The sequence below is a fragment of the Diuraphis noxia genome, unplaced genomic scaffold (genome assembly GCF_037042655.1).
Source record: "Diuraphis noxia isolate RWA-SAM2 unplaced genomic scaffold, SU_Dnox_SAM2 contig0002, whole genome shotgun sequence".
Taxonomy (NCBI): Eukaryota; Metazoa; Arthropoda; class Insecta; order Hemiptera; family Aphididae; genus Diuraphis; species Diuraphis noxia.
In genome coordinates, this window is record NW_028301712.1 from 64432470 (window position 1) to 64459993 (window position 27524).

At 27.8% G+C, this 27524-nt stretch overlaps 1 protein-coding gene across 3 annotated transcripts; it reads left to right on the top strand.

Annotated features, from left to right (window-relative positions):
* Positions 1 to 1854: 1854 nt before the first annotated feature.
* LOC107171251 (beta-1,3-galactosyltransferase 5-like) lies at positions 1855 to 25998 on the top strand. Of its 3 annotated transcripts, none has more exons than XM_089219574.1 (3): positions 1855 to 1917; positions 17540 to 17604; positions 21549 to 25998. In XM_089219574.1, exon 3 carries the CDS (start codon positions 21575 to 21577, stop codon positions 22625 to 22627), a length of 1053 nt encoding a protein of 350 aa, XP_089075700.1. In that variant the 5' UTR covers positions 1855 to 1917; positions 17540 to 17604; positions 21549 to 21574; the 3' UTR covers positions 22628 to 25998. The 3 variants fall into 3 exon arrangements, with proteins under 3 accessions (XP_089075700.1, XP_089075699.1, XP_015376969.1); XM_089219573.1 differs by lacking the exon at positions 1855 to 1917 and adding an exon at positions 3121 to 3142; XM_015521483.2 differs by lacking the exon at positions 1855 to 1917 and adding an exon at positions 11629 to 12403.
* The last annotated feature ends 1526 nt before the right edge of the window (positions 25999 to 27524 follow it).

Here is a 27524-nt window from a genome sequence, read left to right on the forward strand (position 1 = left end):
ACAAATAGAAAAAGACAGACAGACAAATATACAAATAGAGACAGAGAGAGACAGAACGAGTGAGAGTGAATGTGGCGGAGAAGAAAGACAGCACAATGTATATATTATAATTTTACAATAATAACAATTAAATAATATGCGATCAGATCAGTAGAATAATAATATTACCAGAACCAGACTGCTCTGCTGTAGATGGTGGCGGTGGCCGGACAGTGACTAGCCAGGTGCTAAATTTGTCGGTTATAGCTATATGAGCGCCTGATGCCTAAAACTTATTATTACTTGTTAGGTATACCTATAGTTTTATTAGTGCGTACTACGGTGTGCAATTGCAGTCGCCAGTCACCAATCATCACTCACCAGTCACCACTAAACAATAGTCCAGTCACCAGTCGACATTGGACAGTTGGCCGACCGTGTGTATAGATCTAATATCACACTTTACGGAATACTGCGTACGTTAATGATCATCAACGTTTGTGAGCGAACCCGTTTTGCGTATTTATCATATTTTTACCCAGGCGTATAGGTCGGATGTAATTTGTTTAGTTTGAATTTCTTTCAGTGAACACGCACGAGTCGTACGACCAGTAAATAACGTTTTATTTACGGCTTACGCTATAAATAAAATTTCGGTTTTTAAGTATGTTTATGTCGTTATTGCTTCCGTTTACGCAATGTATCCGATTTTAATGAAGCTATATTATACTTACAGAATATCTTTTAGGTACTTACCATCGACTTCCCCTGCAATTGAAAGTTATAATGTGTTGTAATTATGTAAGTAATTTTCCAAAAACATATTTTTCGTTCATCAATAAAATCAAATATATTTTATTAATGGCGTACCTACGCAGGATTTTTATTTTTTCCAAAGAAGTGTCATAGTATACATGCATTTGTGATATTTTTTATTTATAATTTCATTACCAATTTGAAAAGATACCTAAAACTATTTAAGGAGGATATCTGAATATCTCTCTAAAACCCCCCTGCATATGCCCTTGTATTTTATTCTACTCAGGTATATATTTCATTATTCACATAATAAACTAGAACACTGTTGTTTATTAGTTATTACTTTATTAGGTACCTATACTTACTAGTGGCATACACAGTTTAGGGACCAACGGGCTAAAGCCTCCCCACCCTTGACCATATTATTCTTTAATATATTTTTTTATATTTATCCATGATTTAATATAGTACCTATTTTAAATCGTGTATTTACCTATAGGTAAGTAGCACATCAATGTTCTTAATATATTATAAGAATATTAATATAGAAGACATGTATTATTCATGGATTATTCGTGATTGTTCTATATTATATGCTCAATAGATCTGTTCACAGTAATCAAAACTGGCAAAATGAGCCGGCTATAAATATTCTATGAATATTCTAGGTGTGTCCTATAAATGTTTTTTTAGAATATTCATGTCACATACCCAAATATTCATGTAATAATCATTGAATAATTATTACAAATTGTTTACTTCATATTAGAAGAATATTCTTACCAATATTTTTTTAGTTATTCTTTGAATATTCATAGACCAGCTAGATGTACATATAATATTATTAGAATATTCATGTACAAGATATAGATCATTCATAATATGTGATATATATATATATATATCTTTTCAGTAACCAAAATTTGCAAAATGAGTCAACTATATAATAAACACATACATATTTATAGGTATGTATAATACTATATAGGTCTATCCATAAGATCAAATAAATTTCATCAACTTGTAACTTCTAACTAATTATATATAAAAGTGTAAAACATCATAAACTAATAACAAAACTTTTTATTTTTAGATTTGAAGCGTTTCACAAATGATTGGATGAATTTAAGATAAAATTATGGAACTTCTACTGCTTGTTTGCACCTTTCAAATGCTTTGGTAAGCCAAATACTTGCAGCTATTTCAATCTGATTGACAGTAGTATCAACACTGTTGGCGGATGAATGGATAGCTTTTAATAAACATAATAATTTATAATTGTATTACCTAACTAGTAAACCTTTTAACCCTATTGTATTATTATTGCAAATATATCATAACTATAAAGCATGTTAATATACAAATGTCTATATAACAGATGAGTATAAGTAATACTTATTAAGTATAAGAATCATTGCTACCAACAACACGTCAACACATTAAACAAATACATAAGTTATAAAGTTGTGCAGTGTAAATTGTCAACAAGTAATAAGTTGTCTCAACTTCTATGGTAATAATCATAATAATAAATTTAGGTATATTATGCTTGTGAGATTACTAAGAACATTTAAAACTGAACCAATACCACCAGCAGGTCTGATACAATGTTTCATGTTTAAACAATTGTACATTTGCATATTATTTAACATAGAATTATCTGAAGAACGATAGACCGTGATATGAATATTCAGTGTTACTTGGGCAAAGTATCACAACTACAGTCTATAAGTACATATTTATATAACTACTATATTATGTCTAAGAAAGAATCTAATTTAATTTTCAAACTTTATTTTGAGGATTTGAGATAACTGAGTGATATTTTATTTTCAAGTCCCTACCCTCGTTGGAAAATCCTGCGTACAACACTGGATATATTGATATACATATATAATATATATGTATAGATGGTAAGTTATTAAGTATATTCTGTATTCAAATTTAATTTCATTCTAGATTATTTTTTCAGTTAATCTTTTTAGATAATTTTATTTGTGAGGTACTATAAGTTATGATATTTAAGAATGCCGATAACTAAATGTGTGTAACCTTATGGCTTATTTTAACGAATGATCACGTCATTATCGGTATTCACTATTCCATTTTCCCGCATCAAATATTCAAACGTAACCATAACTTTTACCACTTGTGGAAATGTGAAATAGGTATATAATATTATTTTCTGCATAAAATTTAACGCCGCTAATGCGTTATATTAGCATATTGGCCATCAATGCCGTTAAAGTATAGACAGATGATTACAAATTTGAAAACTTATTTCGCATGAACAGCATTTTATTGAATTTTAAAACTAAAGTCTTAATAATTTACAGCAGAAGCAACAGATACGTCTAGAATCTATACATAGTAGATACGCAGAATATACATACTATAACCGTATGTGGGTATACTGATTTTTTTTTTAATTTATTGATTTTTTTTTGGTTTGAATATACAACTTGGCCGCCGTAGCACCATCGGTGATCGGTATTAATACATATCGTATATCCATGTGTATATACTATATATTATAGTGGCACATTGTTACGTCATTATTGGTGTATACACAATCTTGGAGCCAAGTTTTTTTTTATGACCCTCATATCGTATCCTATTATCCCTTTATTTATTTTTTCATTTATCATCGTAACACTCACATGGACGTTTATTTCTAAAAAATTCTCAATATAATTGTTTAACAAAACTATAGATATATAATATATTCTATAAAAACTGTCCCATTATGTAATCTGTATAACCACACATTATAGTGTTATGATGTGTGCAGTATACAGCGTACATTATATGCATGTGTGAGACGAAAACGCGATCATGTAAATTTAGCCAACTTTTATAAAAATATGACTCAATTTTGAAGCATTTTTAAGTACCTATGGTATTATGTCTATAACGCACAGTCTGAGTTGGCAATTTGGCATTATGACCAGGGTCTTAATTATTTTTCAGTTAAAATGTATACAAGTTTTAATATGCTTACCTAAGAATTTAAAATGTAATACAAGGTTCCTCATAAGTTTGTATTACTATAATTAAGTATAAGTACATTAAGATTGTGATTCTACAAATATATTTTGTGAGTGTCTGATGTTTAAATTTTGGTTAAATTTGATATTCACGCGTTATTTTGATTTTAATTTATAAAACTAATAATCTTAGAGACTTTACACTTTCTCCAAATGTTCATACTAGACACTAGTATATTTAATTTCCTATACATGGTATATGTTTGACACTTATTTTTAACTATTAGATAAATTTTAGATTTTTTTTCTATAAATACCGATAAAAACAAATATTTCTCTGGTCAAAAGAAGTTCAAATTTTGACAAAATCACGAAAATGTGTAAATTATTTTGTATTTGAAAATGTATAAACGTTCAATTTTATAGCCGAGGCTTAAAATTTATAAATACAAGGTTGCTCATAAATAGTTTTTACTGAAACACATAAATTTGATTAATTTAATAGCTCACTTTTTTTTATATAGATATTTAATTTTAAAGGCTGACAAAATTAGATATTTAAACAAAAAAATAAAAATAATTTTAATAATATTGTTGTAATTTAAAAATCATCGTTGGGCATTGAAATTTTAATTTGTGTTATTCTATACTCTACTACGTAGTACTACCTATAGTACATATTATATGTAATGATATTTTCGAATCATTAAGATTATTTTTAAGCCTATGAAGTATTTGTATCACGAATCTTTTCACACTATTCTGCGGAAAATCTGTATATTGACTCAAAATATAGCAACTATAACATATATATATATGATAAAACTTTATTAATATTTTTTTAATTACTAAACAATTGCTCATATTACACACTGGAGTCTGCAAATACACACAAACACACAATTTATTAAACTTTCAAATGCAATTTTTTCGGCAAAAATTGATTCAATTTTCATTCTACCATTTTTTATTTATTATTTTTATTATTTACTATTAGTAGAAAAATTAAAATATTAGCAATACGTATAAATATATCATAGAATATACATGGTAATGTATAGGCTGATAGACAGTAACTATAGTGTAGTCGGATCTTGGACAGAAGGGGGGGGGCTATTAAAATACTATATTATTTTACTATCTATGTAAGCTTGTAAGCTATAACCGTAACTAAAACATCATCAATACAAAATTCCAAGGGAGGGCCATCCATCCATCGCGTTACTGCAGAACAGATCTCTGTTCAGAACCGTGCTTTATGCATAATGATATTTTTTATCATTGAATTCAAATGTATTACAGCGATTTACTCAATGACGAGGTACACACTACAGAACCACTAAGTGGTTACTTACTGGCTACTTTCCTCATTTAATATTATTAATGAATAATATGGTGCATTGGTATTTGGTGCTGATTTACAGGTGTGAGAAGGGAATGTTAGGGCTCGCATCGAAAAAAGTATACACTAATATACTATAGTCTATAATATAATCTATATCTAATATAAACTATACAGTTCATAATCATAATACACGAGACTGCGTCCGGTCAGAATTTTATAATATTACATGAAATTAGGAAATTATTCTGATGTGGTTCTTATTCAGTCTGTGTTCGTTTTTCCGTTCCAAATTTGGTGACAATAAAATCTCGCTTGCGCGTTAATATTATAATCGTTAATCAGTCACATCATTCGAATTAGATTTTCAAGGTTGGTAAAAAAAAAAAAGCAATGAAATAATTGTTGTACTTTGAATACACTAACAGTATGAAACATGGCATGTATAAATAATGTATTGTGTAACATTAGGTACTATTTAGTAATTACTAGCTATAGTTACAGACGTTACAGTTATATATTATACAGTTGAAAACCCTCAAAACAATAACAAAACAAGTAATTATTATCGAAAAGTTTCAACATTTGTTCAACTTACTTTTCAAAGAGTTTTTTTGTGATTTACATTTTGAATTCTAATGCGTTATAGTCATTCATAATTTGCTGAGCTGCCACGCGATGTCATTTACCAATTTAATCTACACTGCATGTTTGAATGTAGTAAATAAGTAATAAAAATAATATAATAGCGGTGATTTCGAATAATTTATTCAGTGTTTATTTCTATAATATGGGAAATATTAATTTAGATATATCCATCATTGTAAGGGCGTACACAGCTATATATTTTTTCACCTCCTGTTAACAGTAATTACGATACTCATATTAGCCATTATACCATTGCTTATTGGTTATTAATAAATTTAGTTTAAACAATTCTATAAATAACGATAAAGGTCTTTGATGCTGCCGTGCAGCTACCAATTTTAAATAAAGTAAAATATGTTTTTAAAAATAGAAACTATAGAAGTCATATGTTTGGCAAGTGGCAACTATGTAGTGTACACGAAAATAAGGTATCTATCAAAGTCCAAAGATTAAATAATACGAATAGGTTTTAGATTATCTAAATTCGTGTTTATAGCCAACACGGCATGTGATTGTAATTCCTAGTTCTTACAATCCTTCGTACATGAATATTAGATAATATTATACCATTTGTTTAAATTTTTATCACCATTGTCAATAAGTACATCTGATATTCAGCAATTTTTTATGCTCGGTCAAAGAACTTGAAAATATAATACAAGGTTCCACATAAGTTGTTAGTAACTGGAACTAAAAATACATTTTGCCTAAATCCTTATTAATTGTAAGTTGTAAGTTTTCACTTTTTGTAGAAGTTGTCAAAATCATGAAAAATTGCTCATTATATTGAAGTTACAAAATATTCATCGAACTTTTAATTTTAATTTAACTATTAAAATTTAAAATTTAAAAGTTTCCGCTTAGATTCATTTTTCATATACGATGATTTATCAGTAAATTAAAATCTACCACCTTCACAATCACTATAGATGTATCAGAAGCCTAATATACAATATACAATTATTGAACTAGTTCCCCGGTTATTTTTATTTTTTTATTTCATTAATTTCTCAAGTATTTGCAAAAGATACCTCTCGCCGCCTGCTGCAGGACTAGTGTCAAATGTCAACCTAAAGAAATAATAAAATTCTAATTACTAATCACTTATAGTTTATACAGCAATAATATTGATACAGTGTAATTCATTGGTGTGCGCAAAACTGAATTGCAGATGTAGCTCGCAAAATTTCAGAAAGTAGCCTATTATTTTACATTAAGCCAAATTAATTTTGGAATTCGGAACTGTATAATATTGTATTATAAACGGATAGATTGTATTCATACTGTGGCCATAATAATATAATTTATAATTTAACTAGGTACCTCCTATTTATTGTAAATTAGATATAATATGTTGTAAAAACTAAAAATGAAAAAATTGATTCAGATCCATTTTATCACAAACCTTCTACTACACCCACTTCTACTACACTTCTATGCTAGGTATATATATTATTGTAAACAATAAACATCTGTCAATTTGAGGACCTAGAGTAATAGCGACATGGGCATCGGGTAGCTTATAGTTATAGTGGTAGAGTAGGTTATCACCCGGGAAGCGAGGACCCGGGTTCGATTTCAGGTCCGGTGCCTAAATTTTGGACACTACGGTATTTCTTAAATGTAAAATAGTATAATAACTAAAAATATTATTGCGTCACATGTGTGACCACTGGCCATGGTGGGTATATCAAAATAATTCCAAAATCTAACTTTCTAAAAAAATTATCGGTGTTTTAGTGTCATGTTTGTATTTAGTTTGAAATATAAATTCCTAGAGACTTAGACCTTAACAAATAAAAGAATTTTAAGAAGTGTTTGTTCTCAAAAAGCTGCATTCAATAATGTGTTTTAAAAGTATAATCCTTGTTTGCTCATATTTTCATACTTTGCTAGTATAAGAATCATAGACTATTAGACCAAGATATAATGAATTAAACTCCATGGTGCTTATCAACACGTTTAAGTGGACCTCAAATTATTTTTTGGAAAAGTTTAAAGGGTTCTTAAAAAATAAAATATAATATCCAAAATCGTCCAAAAACTGTTTTGCGCAGGAAAGAACCACTCAAATTGTAATTTAAGTCAAGCAACCAAATGTTCACACTTAATTTTTCAATATCACAAATACGAAAAAAGATTCAAATGTTTAAGAATTTATTTGTTTTTAAGTTTTTCTAACGTTGGATTGTGTAGCATGAACTAAGATATCTTAGTCCGTGATGTGTAGCCTCTTAATTAATATTATTGTAGCACTATTTTTAGCCACCCATTGCATTGTTTTAATTACAACAATACATTTTGTAAAATTTTTTATTCAAAATGTTAAGAACGTTCTGTATACAAAAATCATATTCTAACATCAAAAAATCCCCTAAAATTAAAATTTTTAAAAAAAATGCAAAAAAAATGTTAGGCAAATCCGTTGTATGGTGTAGATGTCGAGTGGGTAACTGCAAATAGCCAATAATGGATGAATTACATAATATATCATATAATTAATAATAATTTAGTATTTAAGTATAATAATATAGGTAACAATAAATAATAATTACTAATTGGGTTAGCTAACTTATATAATTATAATATGTACCTAATAATTATGGCAATAATGTCTAATTATGCTGTGGATGACGTAGCTACTTACTTTTTTTTTCAATTTATACGCAGCACTACACACATAATATCATCGTAAATTCGGCACTATAACTGCAATCTTCTCGTCGTCGTTTTCCATTTTGGATTGAGACTGTTATGAATTTCAAGTTATAATCCGTTTTATTTTTAGTTCAATTAATTGGTGAATAATCTCGAGTCGTGTTGAGATATTAGAGATGGCGATGCTAGTATACACAGTGAAACCTCTCTATAACGAACCCTCTATTAAACGGAATCCTCCTTATAATGGAAAATGTCAATAGTCCCCGTGCAAATAATATATGCAATTTCTATCTCTCTATGACGGAAAACTCTTTATAACGAAAAAATGTTTGGTCCCATGCGATTCCGTTTTAGAGAGGTTTCACTAAATACGACTCCCAAATAAATCGGTGAATATAGGTACCTATTAGTCGTGTAGAAGCAACATAATCATCGTCAAGTCAAAATATATGCAAACATCAGTGATTACTCTTATTAGTTATTACTTAGTCGTGTAGATATTATAAAAGTTAAAGATTGTAGGTACACATTATTTACTACAAAATAGGTAGTTGGTGAATTTTAATTTTTTTGATGAATTTTGTTAAAATTGTAACTTAAAATGGTTATAAAAAAAATCAGGCATATATATATGGATATGTGTCTATATTAAACGGCTATAAAAACAATTAATGAGGAGCCTTTTATTTAACCTTGTATTTTTCAATCTTTTTTACCATGTAAAATTTTAAATTCTGAATGGAGCGAGGAATGTATTGATTTTACCTTGATGCATGTGTGTTTTTTTTGTGTGTCTGTCATCACGTTTTGGTTCGGTAAAAATGCTTCGATTTTCGACTTCAGTACCCTGTTAGATTAGAAAATGAATCTAGCTGGTACTTTGGTGAAAAGTAAAAATTCTCAATATTTTTCTAAATAATAGAGATAAAAAAAAATTAAAAATTAAGAAAAAAACGGGAATTTTTATGATCAGTTTTCGACGAAATCAATTTTGGTTTTTGATGTAACTTTAAAACAAATGATAGATGGTACATGAAATGTTCACCGAATGACCGAATATTTATATAAGTATGTTCTATCTGCCATGCAATTTTCTAAAAGTGATAGACTTAAGTTGAACTATTTATAGACATATGAAATTTTCGATAATTATTAGTTTTTTAAAAATTAATATCGATAAAAATGTATTTGTAGGGTAGAAAAGCTTGAAAATTGTATACAAGGCTCCAATAATATTTTAACAATAGAAGTTGAAAATAAAATTCATAAAAATTTTTATTTTTAAATCTAAGATTTGAATTATATGATTCAAGTCAATGGTTTTTTTTTTGAGATTTTAGTTCACTGAAGGTTTTTCTTCTGGTATTTTCAATTAGTTCTAATTTTGAATATGTTCTTTCGGCTTCACAATTCGGAATTGGCAAAGTTAAATAAAGTAAAGAAATGTACACATTTAAGAAAAGACTTCTTCTAAATTATTTTCATGAACATATAGGTAATTATTTTGAGCGGAAATTTAACCGCATTAGGTACAGCCATTACAACATGAAAAGTGCGCAATACAATTTCATGTTTTATATTAGTAATTAGTTGTATAAATATGATAATATATCATCATCTTTAGATATACTAATGATAAATGATAGAGTTGGCAGATGTATCTGATAATAATTCTGAATCGAATTTGCTATTACAAATAAACCCAAAAATATTACAAATATTGTTATACATGCGTTTAATCTTTTAACAAGTCTCACTAAACAATCAATATTTAGACATTAAGTTATATTTCTAGAAAACGCGCGGCTTACAGCTGTTACGGTTCGCATGATCACACACGTGTTTAAACTTGGCTAATTGGTTGATAACACATGCGTTGATGATTAGGTGACAAAATGGGTAAAACAAAATTATAAAGAGCTTTTGCCCAACTTTATTTTAAAACTTAGTAGCTTTTTTTATCGATCGGATAATAATCTTAAATTCCATTACAAAACGTGACTAACTTGTTTTGTAAATACTAAATAGGTAGTAAATGTCCAAATGTGCCACTTTAATATTTAATTAACAACAAGGATCCGGAGCACCAAATAATATCGGTGCCTGGAATTTCAGCCCCCTAGTTGAGCTCTTATAATAAAATTTTGTTTAGAGTTTCGACACACACAGACAACTATATTATTCACAAAACTGTAGTTATCATTTTATCAATAATATACTAACATTATTAGTTATTCTTATTATACATTCAATAATTGTAAGGTACTGAACTCAGGTACTTGCATTTTTGAAATTTTATTCAAAAAGCTCACCAGCAAAATATTATAAAATTTCAAAATATGTTCATCTCTCTCCACTATTTATTTGTTAAATTCATGTTTTATATCGTGGTTGTCGTCGGCATGTAGGCCAGCATACGCATTTTTATGGTAAATGGCCAATTAACCCCACTCCCGCAACGGCTGTTCTCGACGTCGTAATATATTTTCCTTCAGTACATGTTTTTATGTGAACATTTCTCCCCATATTTAAAAAAAGAAGACAGTTTTGTTCAATGTATAATTTTGTGTTGATGTGTGATAAAAAAAAAAAAATAGAATAAAATTCTTAACATTTCTATAAATGTAGATGAATATTATAAAGTATAATTGTCTATAACTAATGGGTTTTTGACAAAGGTTTAGATATTAACGTACCTTAGATAATAATATATTAAAGTGTTAATAAGATATTATAGTTATTATAATATTTTCATTAGTTTTATTCTTTTTTTATTATTAGGTATAATACTTATTAGTCAATATTCAATAATATAAATATCACATATTAAAATGCTTATAAAAAAATTTAAGATTTAATGTTGATTGTCTATATTTAAACAACAATTTCAAATGTCCTATATTATGTTGAAATTGTAAGTTCGAAAAACGAATGATTGAATAGGTATTAACCACGGGTCGAGGGCGGGAAAATTTGTCACCAAAATTTCCTTGAGTAGTGGCAACACTGACTGCTGTCGGACGGGAAGTTGTAGTTTCGACCGTTGGTTGGTGATAGTGACGCGCGCGATTTGAACTCATCCGGCCGTCGTTCCTTGACCGCGCCGCTGAACGACCGCCGCGAAAACGCGTACACAGTACACACCGTACCAGTTAGTAGTCAGTAGTTAGTACCATGACCATTACCGTACCGGTACAGACACGCGCGCACCGACACGGCGACACCGGTTACCGTATACCGACTTGCGCCACCTACCACCCCGCCGGGCGCCGAAAACAACTGCAAACCATCCCCTCCACAGACTGCACACCGCTCCGACAGTACAACCCCACCCCGCCCTCCAAACACAATATTCCGTGACGGGTTATCGTTATGCTCGGGCGGCACAATAAGCAGTTGATTTTTTCCGTCGTCGGTTCTGAACAATAAATTATTCTTATTATCGCCATCGCTCATCCGTTACTGTTGTTGAAATATGAACCGGAATCAATGCTGTCTAGTAAAAATAGTCTGGTTCGAAAAAACGGCCGTTCGCGTCATCGGTTAATCCAGTGGGAAATGTCTCGATATCCCGTCGAACGTCATCGTTATCATCTCGGCAGTCGTCGTATTCACCGCATCGCCGATCGTTTGATCTGCGGCCGTTTAGCATTGCCGCCGACCGCCGCTAAATATTATATTACCGCACGCCGACGACGGCAGTTACCACCACCACCACCGCCACCGCCGCCAACATCGTCGTCGCCACGACTGACGCGGCCGTAGCCCGTAGTCGCTGCTCACTAGTCGTAGACCGTGTTGCGACGCCGGTGCAGAGCTATTCGTTTGCGCGCCGCTCACCCGCAGTACTGTGTTACGTTGCGTGGCCGGCGTGGGGCTTGTGGTACGTACATCGCGACGTCGGGGACCGGTTGACGACTACAAGACGTCCAAAAAATAAAATTATCCGACGCGTCGCGCACATATCGTTGTCATCGTCGTCGTCGTGTTCAATATCACCATGACCACCACCACTAGTCCTCGGACGGTAAGTGATGCTGCGAGCGACGGCGTGGTGACATACGCCGGTCGACGCCACGTCGGACTTAACTATTATTTTTACCGCCACCCCCTACCCTTAGTGATTTAGGTACTTTCGTAATTAAAGTTGTTTTCGGTAATTATTGTCGAGTCGTTTGGTGTCTGCGGCAAGGTCGCGGACGAGTGTATACCACCGAAGGACATAATGATTCCGGAAGTCCTCGGTTGCGCGTCTCACGAATCCTCTCCCAGAGTTAGAAATCCGCAAACCTACAAAAATAATTAATTACCGGTCTGACCACAGTCTGTCGAACTGGAAGACATAGGTCGTCACCGTTGGTTACGAAAAAATTCACTTAAAATTATCGTGTATATATTCGTGACGTTTTTCGTTTATTTTAACGCATTTAACCTAAGATTGTCTACCTAAGATTTGTTTTAAAGTGTAATCTCGTCCCAATTCTTTGGTTGGGTCAGTGTTTGGTTCGTTGACAAGCAACAATGCTGAATTCCTGATTTATTGTTGCTAACCTTCACCGTGAAAACTGAGAAAAGTTGGATGATTTGTAGTTAATTTTAACTTTTTGGCATCTGTCTTGTAGTTATTCAGCTCAATACAGAGTAACCCAATTTAACTGCTAAAAGTAATTATTTTCACTCAGTCAGTTAATGTTTTTTTTTGTCGTGAGATTATTTATAAGTGATCATAATACATCATACACTTCATGGATTGCCTAATTTTATAATTACATTTGCCAATCATATTATTGTATATGATTTTTATTTTTAATTTTGATAATTGTGATTTGTTATATAGAATATAGATTTGCCAACTAAATGTTATCATGTTTCATTATTGTTTTCCTTGTAACTAGGCTTATCATAAACAACAAATCTTCCGATTTTGGAGACATGATTGACTGTTAATATCTAGGTTTCATGTATTACATTCATTATAATTTATGGTTTCTATTTATACAAATTTTAATATTTTATTCAGAGGAATTATAACATAACTCTCCATTATAGGTACATTAATAAAATGATATACAGATATTATTACACATTATACATAATACACATTACCTATTATTCCATACTTGGGTGTATTTTTAAGTGTCTAACATTAAATTTTAATATTTTTTAAGATCTTGAACAGCTTTATAACTACCTACCTACACTCAGGGCCATTCTTACAATGCTCGGTTAGTGCCTGATAACACTAACCGGAAGAATTTATCATGAGTTAACCGATAGAATTCTACCGGTTAGTCTTAACCGACACTTAACCGGACATTGTAAGAACGGCCATCAGTATTCTAGTAACTTCTCACTGTACTACATTTTATTAAAATGCAATTTTACTCTAGACATACATACCAATCCTTTAATTAAATAACTAATCTCTGTATGTTATCTTTATAATATATTCTAGAGTCCTATAGTAGTGAGTAAATTGTTAAATAAAAAACCTAATTGTGTGGCAAATGACAATGTTGGCTCATGATTGCCTTGTTGCTTAAGTAAATTCTACATTTATTATGTACTTCCTTTTTCTCAATTTTTTATTAAAACTTTGTGTAGATAGTAAATAAATAAATAATTGTACCTAACAAAATGCAATAATTTTCCGGTATTTTACAGTAGCTGTTTGTAAGTGGTATTAACAAATAATTTATATAGGCACATAATTTATTTGTTATTGTTATTTGATAGGTATTTAATTAGATTACCATGAGATATGTTGAATAGATACCATTACCAATGGCAGATAGTTAATTTTTTAGGAAAGCGTTTAAAATCCCATACTTGAAACTTACACTTTAAATAATTCCCACTTGCCAAGTTATTCAAAAAACCATAAAAAAAAATACAACAAGAACAGATTTATCTAAATTATATTTTTAATTTAGGCATAACATATATTTTTGAGTAATGTAGTTAGGTACATATGTCATATACTCAAATCTGAAGCTAGGATTTATATGTAATATAAATCATTGTAAAATATACATGATGTTTACAAAAATATGAAGAAAAAAAATGTCTTACTTCTATATTGGTAAAATGTAATATTATTTATTATAAGTAGTTATTAAATCATTAAATATTGCTGTAGTGATATGTTCTTTCAAATTTTAAAACATGAATGATCGGCAATTGAGTCTATGAATGGATTTATATTGACTATTACTAGTTGTACTGATGAAAAACAATAATAATTTAAAGGTAATCCTAATGGTATCTAACCAGATAAGATAATATAGTAAATTTTCAACTCTACAAATAACTCAATAATACTAAACAATATTTCTAAAATTGTCTAATTACCTAACAATAACATCCAGTAAATTATTGAAAATTAATATTTTTTCCTTAATGCACAAAAAAATTAAGTAGGTTAAAAATAGTAAAATTTGTAGGTACTTATTACGTTGTTTTTTTTTTTGTCCTAGCTAATAATACAATCACTTGTTTAGTTAAATTGTATCTAAGATTTTTATTTATTTGTTTAAGTGATATTGTTACCTTTGTTTATTAGTTTATACATGCTTAATACAAATACAGTCAAACTAATATTTTTTTCTTTCGGGATAGAATTAATGTTTTATACTTTTTCTTAACATTTTCATTATTTAATATTTTTTTTCCTAGTGTATTATAGGTAGATATGTAAAAAATAATTTTTGTGCATAAAAATTTTTTTTTATGACCATTAATTAGTTTGTACCTACTTAATTATTAAGATATGATTATTTATTAGATATTTAGATCATTGAGACTAAAGTGTTTAACTCTCATTTAAAAAAAAAAAAAAACCTCAATTCAAACATTTTTAAATTCTTTGTCACTATTCATTACTGATATTTAATTGCTGTCCAACTTAATAAATACAAATAATATGTTATTTAATACCTAGGTACAGTAATATACAGATAAAATGTTCTTAAATAAGCCTTCTAATAACATTCATTTATTTTATTAATATATTAAAGCGTGCTTTATGCAATGGGCAATTTTAGATTTATGAATCATAATATATTTAATGTATAAATGTTTAATTTCAATTTGTTGGAATTTTTACACTTAGTTCATTTTAATATAATAATGTTTTAAATGTTTTTTTTAGTCAGATAAATAACATTATTTTTTATAAATAACTACCTACTTTTATTATATATTATTATGTGTTTATTGATATACAATTTAAATTATAAATTCTGATATCCTTGTATTTTGTCCTTGAAACAAAATAATCATGGGTATTGCTGCTTAGAAAACTAAGTCATCAATATTTCAAGAGACTTTATGGCGACATTATATAGACATTATTTCAACCCTATTCTTTAATGCATAAATTATTGTGGTTAAGTATAAATAATAATAATACCTTCTACAATCAATTTTAAAATGTCAGTTTTTGAATTGTAAATTGACTATTGCCTTATATTATAAACTATATGTTGACAGGTATGGCAATATATTAAGTATAACGGCTATATTAATAATAATTGTAAAACATAATTAGATTTTAAGAATTAAATAATTCTATTAAGTGTGTAGTGTATAGAAATGTCTTTCATAACACAAAACAAAATTTGTTTTTGAATTATTTTCTTGAATTTTTTTGAATTATAATTTATAAATATTATGTTGCAATATTTTGGTAAAATGTTTTGGTTCTAAGTAAGTTTAAATACATCTCTATGTAATATATACAGATTATTTTCATTTTATAAAGAATTATACGCTACCTCAAACACGTTAAAGTAGATTCAATCAGATAAGTTTTTAAATTGGTAATATTTATTGGTTGAAAAAACCATTTATGCCTTTTAAAATTTGTATTTAAATTTATATACATCAATGAGCATATTGTATATTGAGGTAAAAGAACAAATATTCTTTTAATATTAAGATAATCATTTATGTTTTACTTTGGTTATAAATAATTTTATTTCCATTGATTTCTAGGACATACCTTTTGGTTATTGCTAATTAAATTCTGTTGATGGAGGTGGTACTCCCTCTACTTACATTATGGTCATCAATTATTTATATTCACTTCTACCTAATTAGAATTCTATAACATAGTTGATTTATCATAAAATTGTTTGTTGTAATCAGGGTCATGCAATGATATTTTTTAATTGATAAACATATCACAATAATAGTTTTAAGTGACAAACACGAGGACAAACATCTTAGAATAAGTTATTTTATAAATAATCTTTTATTTAAATACCGAGCAATTTAGATAATTTTAATATGTTATTATGTAGATACTTTTATTGATTTATCTATTAACACATTAAAATATTGAGATTTTATTATTTTACTAAAAAATAAAAACACTATCTAGTACTGCAGTTTACCAAAATTGAGAAAATGCTGAAACTCAGTGTTTATAATCTTTGTGATAAATTTCTATATTTTTAGGATCAGTTGTGTGATTCAACTATTAAATTACTTATACACATGCACCAGTACCTATGCAAATATAAAAATTTATCACCGTTTGGTATTAAATTCAATTTAAAATATCAATTAGAAAATATTTTAAACAATTTAAAAAAAGCTTTTTAAAATTTGAGGGAGTACATATCTTTTTTAAGGTTTAGATAATTTTATAATAGTAGGTATTATAGTTTAGATTTAAAATTAATTTGAAGAATGCATTTATAATATATAGGTATTTGCATAAAATATCCATTGGCTCATTCAACCAGAACATTATATTAAAAAAATATATATATTGAATAGTAGTCTAGCCAAGTTAAAAGTATTAGTTGTGATGAATTAAATTAAGTAGGCTTCAGGAAGTTAGTTAGTGAAAGTAATTTAAAGCCAGATATGGAACAGTAGTCATTCTGAAAATTATTCAATGACACTAACCATGACATAAATCATGCTCATGTACCATCACAAAAAAGTACAAAAATATAATCAGTATTAATTTACATTGTATATATTATTTAGGTAGTGATGTCATAGCCCGTAAATAAAATACATTCATGAAATTATTTTATTTGATATATTGCCTAATAATAGAACTTATTTGAAGAAAAATATGTATTACTATATTTACTATAATCTTGCTCTATACCTTTTTTTCTAAATTTAAATTCTGCTATTTTTTTAGGTCCTAGATCAATAATACTATTATATGAAATCGTGAAGACTATTGAAGAATTAAAACTGAGTGATGTAAGTATATTAATTTGCAGTAGTAATGTAGAGTAAGTTGTTATGACCAATAATTAAATTGAATGTTGTGATTTTTTATTTTTTTAATAATTGGCTTTATTTGAAAAATTACAATCTATACAGTGTGTACAATAAGTAATATTAATAATTTACATACAGTTGACAATGTATATTCACACGAGGAGGAAATCACACATTTGTGATACCACCTCTTACATGTTGTGATTTATAGAAAAAAAAAATGATTTAATAGCTTGGCATTATAGATTCTGAGCAAACATATAAAATGCAATGGTTTTACAAAATATATATATAATTTTTGATCAGTGAAAATGTTTTGAATTTTAACTTAGAGCGTGGTTCCTAGAAGCAAATACTACAATTACTAGATAATTTTTTTAGGGTGGGTGGGGCAAAATTAGAGTAAAACAAAAATAAATATATTTTTTTAATTTTAACACCTAAGGTTTGAAAATTTAGTACAAGATTTACTTCCATTTTTTTATAGCTATTTAAGTCTCGATTAAAGTTATTTTAATGTACCAATTAAAAAAAAAATACTTGTCAGGACTTGAAACGTTAAGGGGATTGGAAGCGGTGATTTTCTGTCTTTGTCTGACACACGTGGGACATACAATACGCCTGACAAAAATTAAGGTACTTCTAGTTGTTCGATTTAAAATATGTAAAGATGTGTTAATTGGTATACAAGTTTACTTTGCATCGGTCAAAACACTTTTTTTATTGTAGTAATATTTTGATAAGAATATTTTCAATTTTTTAAATTTGTAAATTTTTTTTATTTAATAAATTAAAAATATGCTTCGACCGATGCGAAATAAACCTATATACCAATTCAAAAATCTTAAAATATTTTAAATCGAGCAACTAAAAGTACTTTAATTTTTATCAGGTGTATTGTATGTTCCACGTGTGTTAGACAAAGACAGAAAATCACTGCTTCCAATCCCCTTTGCGTCTTATTATATTTTATTAATTTTGTACATTATACCTAAGTTTAGATGACTTTGTCAGGAAAACTTTATAAATAATAAAAAAAAATTATATTTTATTATTATTATTTATTACTCCATAATATTTAAAAAATATTTAGATTTATTTTAAGCCATTGACTGCTTATATCTTAAATCTATTTTTACCATTCCATGTTAAGTTAGTATTTACGTAAATGTTAAAGTTTGGTAATAATTATATGCTTATGAATTTATGATATAAATATACTAGCTGAATTACCCGTCGTTGCTAGGTTTATTAATTGTTGTTATCTGGTAAGATTAAATATTGTCTAGTTAAATTAAATTTAAATAAGATTGTTTAAAAAAATTTGTCATATTATATTAATTGTTTATTAAGCTGATTTTTATCGTTAATATAATATTTCTCTATAAACTACATTAGCTGTAATTCCTGTTGGTTCCAATGGTTCCAAAATAACTTAAATTGTGGGCATACTGACTCTGGAGCATGTCAGATATATCGATCCTTGCAAATTTCAAGGTTTGCCCTTGTGGTTTGTTTATTGTCATGGCAAAACATACTTTTACAGGAAACTGTATTCTCTTAAATAGGAAAGGATAATCTGATGGTACAATGGTATGCGAGAAATAAGAACTGATTCACCTTTTGCAGATCCAGTCATAATAATAGCTTCAATAAAATTATTTTGTAGACCAATAATCTGTAGACGTGTCCCATTGCATAATTTTGGTTGGCTAAGATTTCTGAGAAGCATTATAGGACATCCAATTTTTAATATTAATAAATGTTGTGGAAATCTAGTAGATGCTGAAACTGGATAATTAACTGTATCAACTGAATTCATTGATCTGTATTCTATATATTTTGCTTTGAAAGGGTCCAATAATATTTTTTTTATGTCTCCTGCTGTATCATTTTTTGATGTCAGTATAGCCCTCTAACATAACCAGTCCATTGATTTATCTTTGATGTCTTCGATGTCTGAATATATTTTGTCTGTAAATTCTTAGTTTTTACGACAGTACCTAATCCGGTCGACATAGTAATTTTTTCTTCATATTCCGGATATTTTCCTTTTCCTATTTTTAAGAGTAACTCTGAAAACTGCTAAGCGGTGTCCTGTCTTCCTTTAAATGTAATCGCATATTTATGGTCAATGAAACTTTTTCTATTAAAGGCTACAAATATGAAGACTTGATGCAGGCTGCAATTTCATTAGCTCCAGTTCCTCTTGGAACAACTGGTAGAGTTTGTCGAAAATCTCCAGCCAGCAGTACCGTGAATCCCCCATCAATAAATTAGAATTTTTCAGGTCCTTCAGGCAGTTGTTTAAAGCTTCAAATCCTTTCTTATGAGACATTAGACTCTCATCCCAAACTATGAGCTTGCCTTTTTTCAGAATTTTCGCCAAATTTGATTGTTTATTTATTTACACGTTGGGGTCTCGATTGTGTTCAAATTGAGTGGCAACTTGAAAGCAAAATGAGCAGTTCTTCCTCCATATAAAAAGCGTAGCAGCAATTCCTGATGATGCAGCTGAAATTGTTATCCCATTTAGCTTCTTACTTTAGCCAAAAGTCTGATTAAATGGGTTTTGCCGGTTCCACCAGGAGCATCCAAAAATATATATTTCCTAAATTTAATTTAATGCTATTTAATATTTGTTTGTAAACAAACCACTGTTCCTCAGTCAATGAGTGTTCATTTTGCATAACAATCTAGTGTAAAGCAATTAAATCATAGCTTGTTTCTTTTAAATATTGTCTATTTTCTAACAGTCTACAAGATCTCGTAAAAGTTAGCAAACCATATTCTTTTAAGCTCATTCCACATAGATTCAAAACAAAATCTTCAAATAATACCAAACATTTATTATAAAGTTCATTGTATGTTATATTATTTTCCATGTGTTGTCTATTGTATTGTCGCCGGATATTGTCCAAAATATCGTCTTTATACTTATTCCAAAGCCTTGAAGCGTCCGATGGATTGCAAATATTAATATTACACCGAATAGTTCTCTCATTTTATTAGGCGAACGACATACTGCTGCTTCTTATAAAGCTAAATTCCACCGATTGTCATCTTCTAATAATCAATGGGCTCTACATGTTGCTTGAAATGTCGGATATTCGGTGTTGTTCACAGTTTTCAAAAATGAATACGATGTTGAGCCTTTTGCGTGATGAAGAAGAAGACGAAGATGGTAACATTCAACATTCTTTGGGTGGATTGTATAAACTTTACCCAAAGCTATATTTTTCTTAACTCCTGACCAACCCGTGACATTCTGGCCATGTTTACGTCTAACAAATTTCTTATTTATCCACACATAAAATACGAAGCAACTTGTGGATAAACCAATGTTCTTGCAAAATCATCGGTTTGACATATCAGAAAAAAAGCCTGAAGAGTAGTTGTAGGTGAATTTTTTATTCTTTCTGTGACATCATCTGCTGTAAAGTAAACACATCCATTTTCTAAGTGAACATCTAGATGAGTAATAGCTATCGTGTTTATGAAAACCTAAATTTTTTCAAGCTGCTTTGGAACTACTGATATACCTTCCACTTTCATATATTTTAATTTCATCTGTATTGTCAGTTTTTTCTGAACCAAACGCTGCGTGATCGCTACCTTTTGTAACACATTTGCATACATATTTTATTGACTTTAATGAACTGGTTATCTCAACATTTATATTAGCAATAAAAATATGCAACAAAATTGGGTTTTATTGAACAACCCACCTACTATACAGCAGGGAAAGTTCTCCAGTTTTTTTTTTTATTAATTAATTTAGTTTGTAATCAAAGCATATTTTATGTGTTTTTTCTTATATCAAATTTTTGAGGAATTTTAGTACTATCTAGCCATTTAAATTAATGTTGCTTTTGATTCCTATAAAAAATAATATTAAATTATTAATTCATTTTATGTTTCAGAACAGTCAACAGTTTGAAGAAATGCCATGATAGGACGATTGTATTCTTTAATTTTATCGCTTGGCAGCCTTACATTAATCACATTTTGTTTGTGGTCAGTATGGAGCAAGATAGCCAATGTCGCCGAATCACATGTAGGCCATGTCGAATACCGTATACTTACAATAGAAAATGTTACTTCAAAACCTTTCGAGTTACATTCTTTGGCCGATACAGATCTTCACTCCTTGATCGATTTGCCCTCTTTCAATTTCAATATAAACCAAAAGGTATGCAACAACAACACTAAATTGGTAATGGCTTTAGTTCATACCGCGCCTGGACATTATGCCAAACGTCAGGCTATAAGAGATACATGGGCAAAAATGATACCAACATTATTTTTCATGGGTCTCCCAGATTCAAACATTACTCAAAAAAATGTTGTCTTAGAAAATCAATTGTACAGTGATATTGTTCAAGGCAATTTTATAGATTGTTACCGTAATTTAACTTATAAACATGTAATGGTACTAAAATGGACTTTGTACTATTGTCCTTGTGCCAGATATTTGCTCAAAACTGATGATGATACATTAGTTAATGCACCATATTTATTGGAAATACTAAATCATAGATTATCACCTTTAGGAGCTCGAAATTTACTTATGTGCCAACTCATGTTTTCAAGTATGGTGAAACGTTCATATCGATCTAAATGGAGAGTTTCATATTCGGAATATCCAAATCGTTGGTATCCAATTTATTGTAGAGGCTGGGCAATAGTGTATTCGCCAGATGTTATTTATAAACTCTACACGGAAGCACAAGTTTCTCCATATTTTTGGATTGACGATGTTCACATAACTGGTACAATAGCTGATAAACAAAATATAACTCAAACAGATTTAGGAAAATTAGCAGTGGATGAATCAGATGTGCAGGGCGATAAAAATATTAGTCGCAAGTTTTTATTTTGCTTACTAACAGAAGCAGATCAGTCAATGAGAAAATTTTGGAATACTCTTTTACAACCAGATGACACAGTTGCTTCGTCTTCAACCAACCTTGGGCTTGAAGTAAATGTTGGTAATAACTAAATAAATATGAATAATACATAATTTTTTAGAAGATTGAACAATGAATTGTGATAAAGTAGCCTGTAAACAAGTTATTTGTTATTATTTTATTTTAATTTTAGGAAGTTATGTAAGTAGGTATTTTTAAATAAGGCTGATATTAAAATTGAGAGTTATAAAACAATGTGTATGTATAAATTATAATATTATTTTATTTAAGTAACTTAGGTACCTAATTACATAGTATGAACTGTGAAGCGCTACAAATTATTTTTAAGGGGTGTTTAATTTAAAACATTTCAAGTGATATATTTATAGATATTGACGTATACTAATTACAATATGCATAGTTTAATTTTTATTTATAATGATAAATTAATTAAAATTAGATACATTTTAAATAACCAAATAATTTGTAAAATGTACATATATAATTACTAATATATTGTTATACTTATTTAATTTTAATTATTAATATCCCTTGTTAAACCTATATTTACCCATTAAAGAATAATAATAATAATAAAAATGTATTACTATATATTAATACACACATATTACACATATTCTGTTTACTTTATCTAAAAAATAAGAAATTAAATTAAATTAAATACACAGATATTGATATTCGTAAAAAAAAAAAGTGAAAATAAAAGATACTCAAAAAACTTCTAATTTGTTAAAAAAAGCTATAAACATTTTGGCAGCAGGGTAAAACTGAAAATGTTGAGGTTTTCATGATTTTTAATTATTATTAAAATATAGTTAAACCAACTTCTAACAATAATTTCAGTTCACTCCTAAATTTTCAAATTTTATCAGTAAAATATTTATATGTAATATTAATAAAATAGCCAATTTTAATCTTATGAAAGTTGGTGAATTTTTATAAATTATGTTCAAAGATGGAACAGTATTTCACCATAACATAAATGGGTCAATAGTAGGTACCAGCTGTTTCTTTAATTAATTAATATTATATTCTTGTACAAAATAATAAGTATAAATCACTTGGAATATTTTAATATTTAACATCTCTATTAAGTTAAATAATTTGTTATGTAGGTAATCATTTTAGTGATAATTTTTTTTCAGTTACAAGCAACTAAAATATATTTCATATTGATTATTAAATTGTTTGCATTCCAATAAAATGTGTACCTCAAATTAAATATTTTTGTTTTGTAATATCTTATAAATGAAATTTTTCCTGGCTTTTGTTTTTTTCTACATGTAATAATAAATGATAGTTCAAATGTTATTAATAAAACTTAAATATTGAGATAAAATTATATCACAAATTAAAATTATTTCAATAATTCTTGATATGATTTTTTTGAATCCGATAAATAAGTGATACAACCAAGAGAACTAAATAATCAGACGTGATAGACTTTTTTAATTTTAAGAATGATCTTAAACAAAACATTTACTTTTTAAAAAAGTATCCTACATTTTAATATAATTTCTTTTAAATTAAATCTGTTTAAAAATTATTTTTTTCTTGTTTCTATTTTGATGTATGCCAATATAATTTTTAATACAGTCTGAAAAGCAAGGATTAAAGACTGATTATTATAATTTTTATTGTTATCACTATCTTTATTTTAACTATTTTAACTTAATTTTGGAGGTAAATGTGCTTTAGATAGAATTTTGTATGATTGTGAAACTTAACTCAGTAGAAAAGGGTTCAATACCTAGTGATTATGCTCCTTTAATCTGACACAAATTAGTTAATTTACTTTTGAAATTGCTAAAATCATTCTTGTTTTTCCTTGACTTAGAATAATGCAAGGTTTGATATTGTTATATGTTTTTTACAAAATTATTACTAAGAACTTTTTGGTCATATATGTTTTTAAATAATTGTTTATAAACATTTATGTATACATCAAACAAAACTAAATTAACCATTAATTTCTATTGTGCTTAACTTTATATTGATGATTTGTATTAAATTAGTTTTAATCCTTGCTTTTTTATCGCATACTTGTTCCTAATATAAGTATTAATTTACAATTTAAATGTAATGTTAAGACTTATAATTATTATAACAAAGTATCATAATCAATAAAAAATAAAAAATATTCCAATGTTTGTAGTTGATGTCAAAAGAAGATCTCATGAGATGTACTTATATTGAGTTGAATGTTTCAATCTAAGTTATGAATTGTATTTGTGTTTTATTCAAACAACGTATACTCGTAACATTATTTTAAGTTAGGTATTTCTCATAAATTTGATCATTTCATGTATTTTCCTTTTTTGGTGGTTATTTAAAATTAACTATGCAAATTCACACGTCAAACAATGATCTATTAAAAAACTTCATTCAGTTAAAAAGCATTAAATTGGTGCATTTAAAATTATAAAAATAAGGTATATATAATTTAATAGTTGGAACTAGGATACTTTGTTTTTTAATTTATGTTTGATCATTGTATTTACAATTACCTTCAATTAAAGTGAATTCTGAACAATTTTCTGTATTTTAAACCAGAATTTTATTGAAAATAATTAATAATAAGATGCCCCACTAAAATCTGTGTCATTGATAAATTATGTTTTTATTAAAATTATGTACTTAAACTTTTGTTATGTATATCTAATCAACCATTAAAAACTGTTAATGTTAAGAGCATGATTGTAATTAGTATATATCAAATACCAAAAATTGTTGATTATAATTTTTTTTTTAGTATATATATATATAAATTAGATTTTTTTTTATTGAATTGGTGCCAAAATTTAGAACTTAGTGTCAAAAAAATGTCAGTTATAATTTGTTGCTCAATTATCGCAGTAATTATGATTTAAGTTTTCACCTTAACTTATTATTTTTAACAGTTTACTTATTATCTGTTTCATATATATTTTTTTTTTTTGTTATTTTTTTTATGAAAATGTATTAGGGACCAATTTGTCTTATCACCGACAGATGAAAAATATGGTACACATAAATGAACAATTGACTAGAAAAAGTTAATAAAATTATATTTCAAATATGTTGTTAAAGATTCACAGATATTATATTAGGTGCTCTTCTAAAATTTATTTTCTAAAATCTAGTTTCAAAAAAAATTATGAAGTTTGTTTAAAAAAAAATTAAAAGTTGAATATATTAGTTGTATCATGTTTATATATTTTATTTGTGTGCAATGTACCTATATTTGTTTGCAACACATTCCTTAAAATATACTTTGATTGTCTAATACTTTGTCTGTAATGAGATATTGTTTATAATCGCTGATAATACAAATTATTGAGTTGAGTTTTCAATTTTGGCGTTTTTTTTAATGTTTATTTTATTTGAAAAAAGTTGTTATTATAATTTTTAAGAATTCTTGTTTTATTTGAAATAAAATTATTTTGATTTTGTTTGTTTGAAATGATTATTGAATTCATCCGTAAGTCGTAACCCGTAATAATCACAATGATCATCTTGTTTTTATAAATCCTATATTGTGCTTAATAGTCTTGGGATAAACTGGGTAGTTTTAAATTCTGCTTTTAATCCTAATAAGGCAGTATACAGAATGACCACCAAGTATGTTTGACCTTTTTTTTTCTTCAATAGGAGTAGACTGAATAATTTAACTTTTGGTACTAAGGATTAATGATTACGGGTTTAAAATTATGATGGTCTACGATGACTTGATAGCTTTAGTAATTGATACCCTCAACATTTATGATTTGTAAAAATGATCCAAGTAAATTGTATCAGCTACTGGGTGATTGGCCAGAGGTTCTTGGATTTTTTTCAATATTATGAACTCATAACCAAATGATAAAACTTGTATTTAAATCACTAAATATTCGTAACTCAGGCGTTTCAAGTTATTATTGAACTTATGACAAAATCTGGTTTATACAACTCATTGTGCATATTATTATTCTAATATTCATGCACAAATTTTGAATGTGAACATTGTGAACAAGCATTTTATAAACCAGCTTTAGATTTTTGATGAATCAACAATAACTGGATCCTTCAACTTGTATGATTAGTGAAGAAGTCGTCATTCAATTTAAAAACAGAAAGAATTATTGATATGTTTGGATCTTTAATCCATGATTTAAAAATAGTTTATACTATTTAAATTATAATTTATAATTTATTTTACTAAACTAATATTATTTATTGTTTTTTTTTTTTTTTTTTGTTATCCTTATGGCATAATTTTTTATTTTATAAAATAAATTATGTATTATAAAATTGATTATTTTATATTTTTATGAAGACAAAAACTATGTTGTATTAAGCTAGATCAAATAATAACATTTTTTAAAATAAATTCAAAATTATATCATGGTGAAAGTTTTTAAAATCTAAAATATAACATCAAAGAGTTCATTTAAAAAACTTAACTTAATCATAAAAATAGGTGCCTGTTATAATTATATTTTCATTATTTTAGGTTCCCTAACTTATTTGGGGATTAAGCAGTAATTTTTTGTTAAATAACTCTTTTTAAACAGTTTTCTATTTAAATATTTACTTTTTCCGTTTTTTGAAAAAAACCTATTACTTTGCGGCACCTATGGGTAATTCAAAAATAAATGATATATAGTTTGGTAACCATTAATACTTGCAATTTTACTAAATATATATATATTAATATTTTTGCAAATTATGTTTAAAAAAATACTTGTTTTTTTAAAGCTATTTGTAGAAATTGATATTTAAAACTTTTTCGATTTCTGTTAATCAATAATTTTCTTACTTAAAAATTTCAAGGATCTTTATACAAGGTTCCTCATAAATTGTTTTTATAGTTATTAATAATATTTAAAATACACAATTGTGATTTAAAAGCTGATCAGCCTCGAGGCTTAAAAATGTAGAACAAGATTTTTCATAAAATTAAGTTTAAAAGAAAGTTTGCTTTAAGCCAAATTAATTTTTTTGAGCATT

Bases quoted from the DNA above. Each gene is read 5' to 3' on its own strand.
- LOC107171251 (XM_089219574.1), top strand. From the start codon at position 21,575: ATGATAGGACGATTGTATTCTTTAATTTTATCGCTTGGCAGCCTTACA.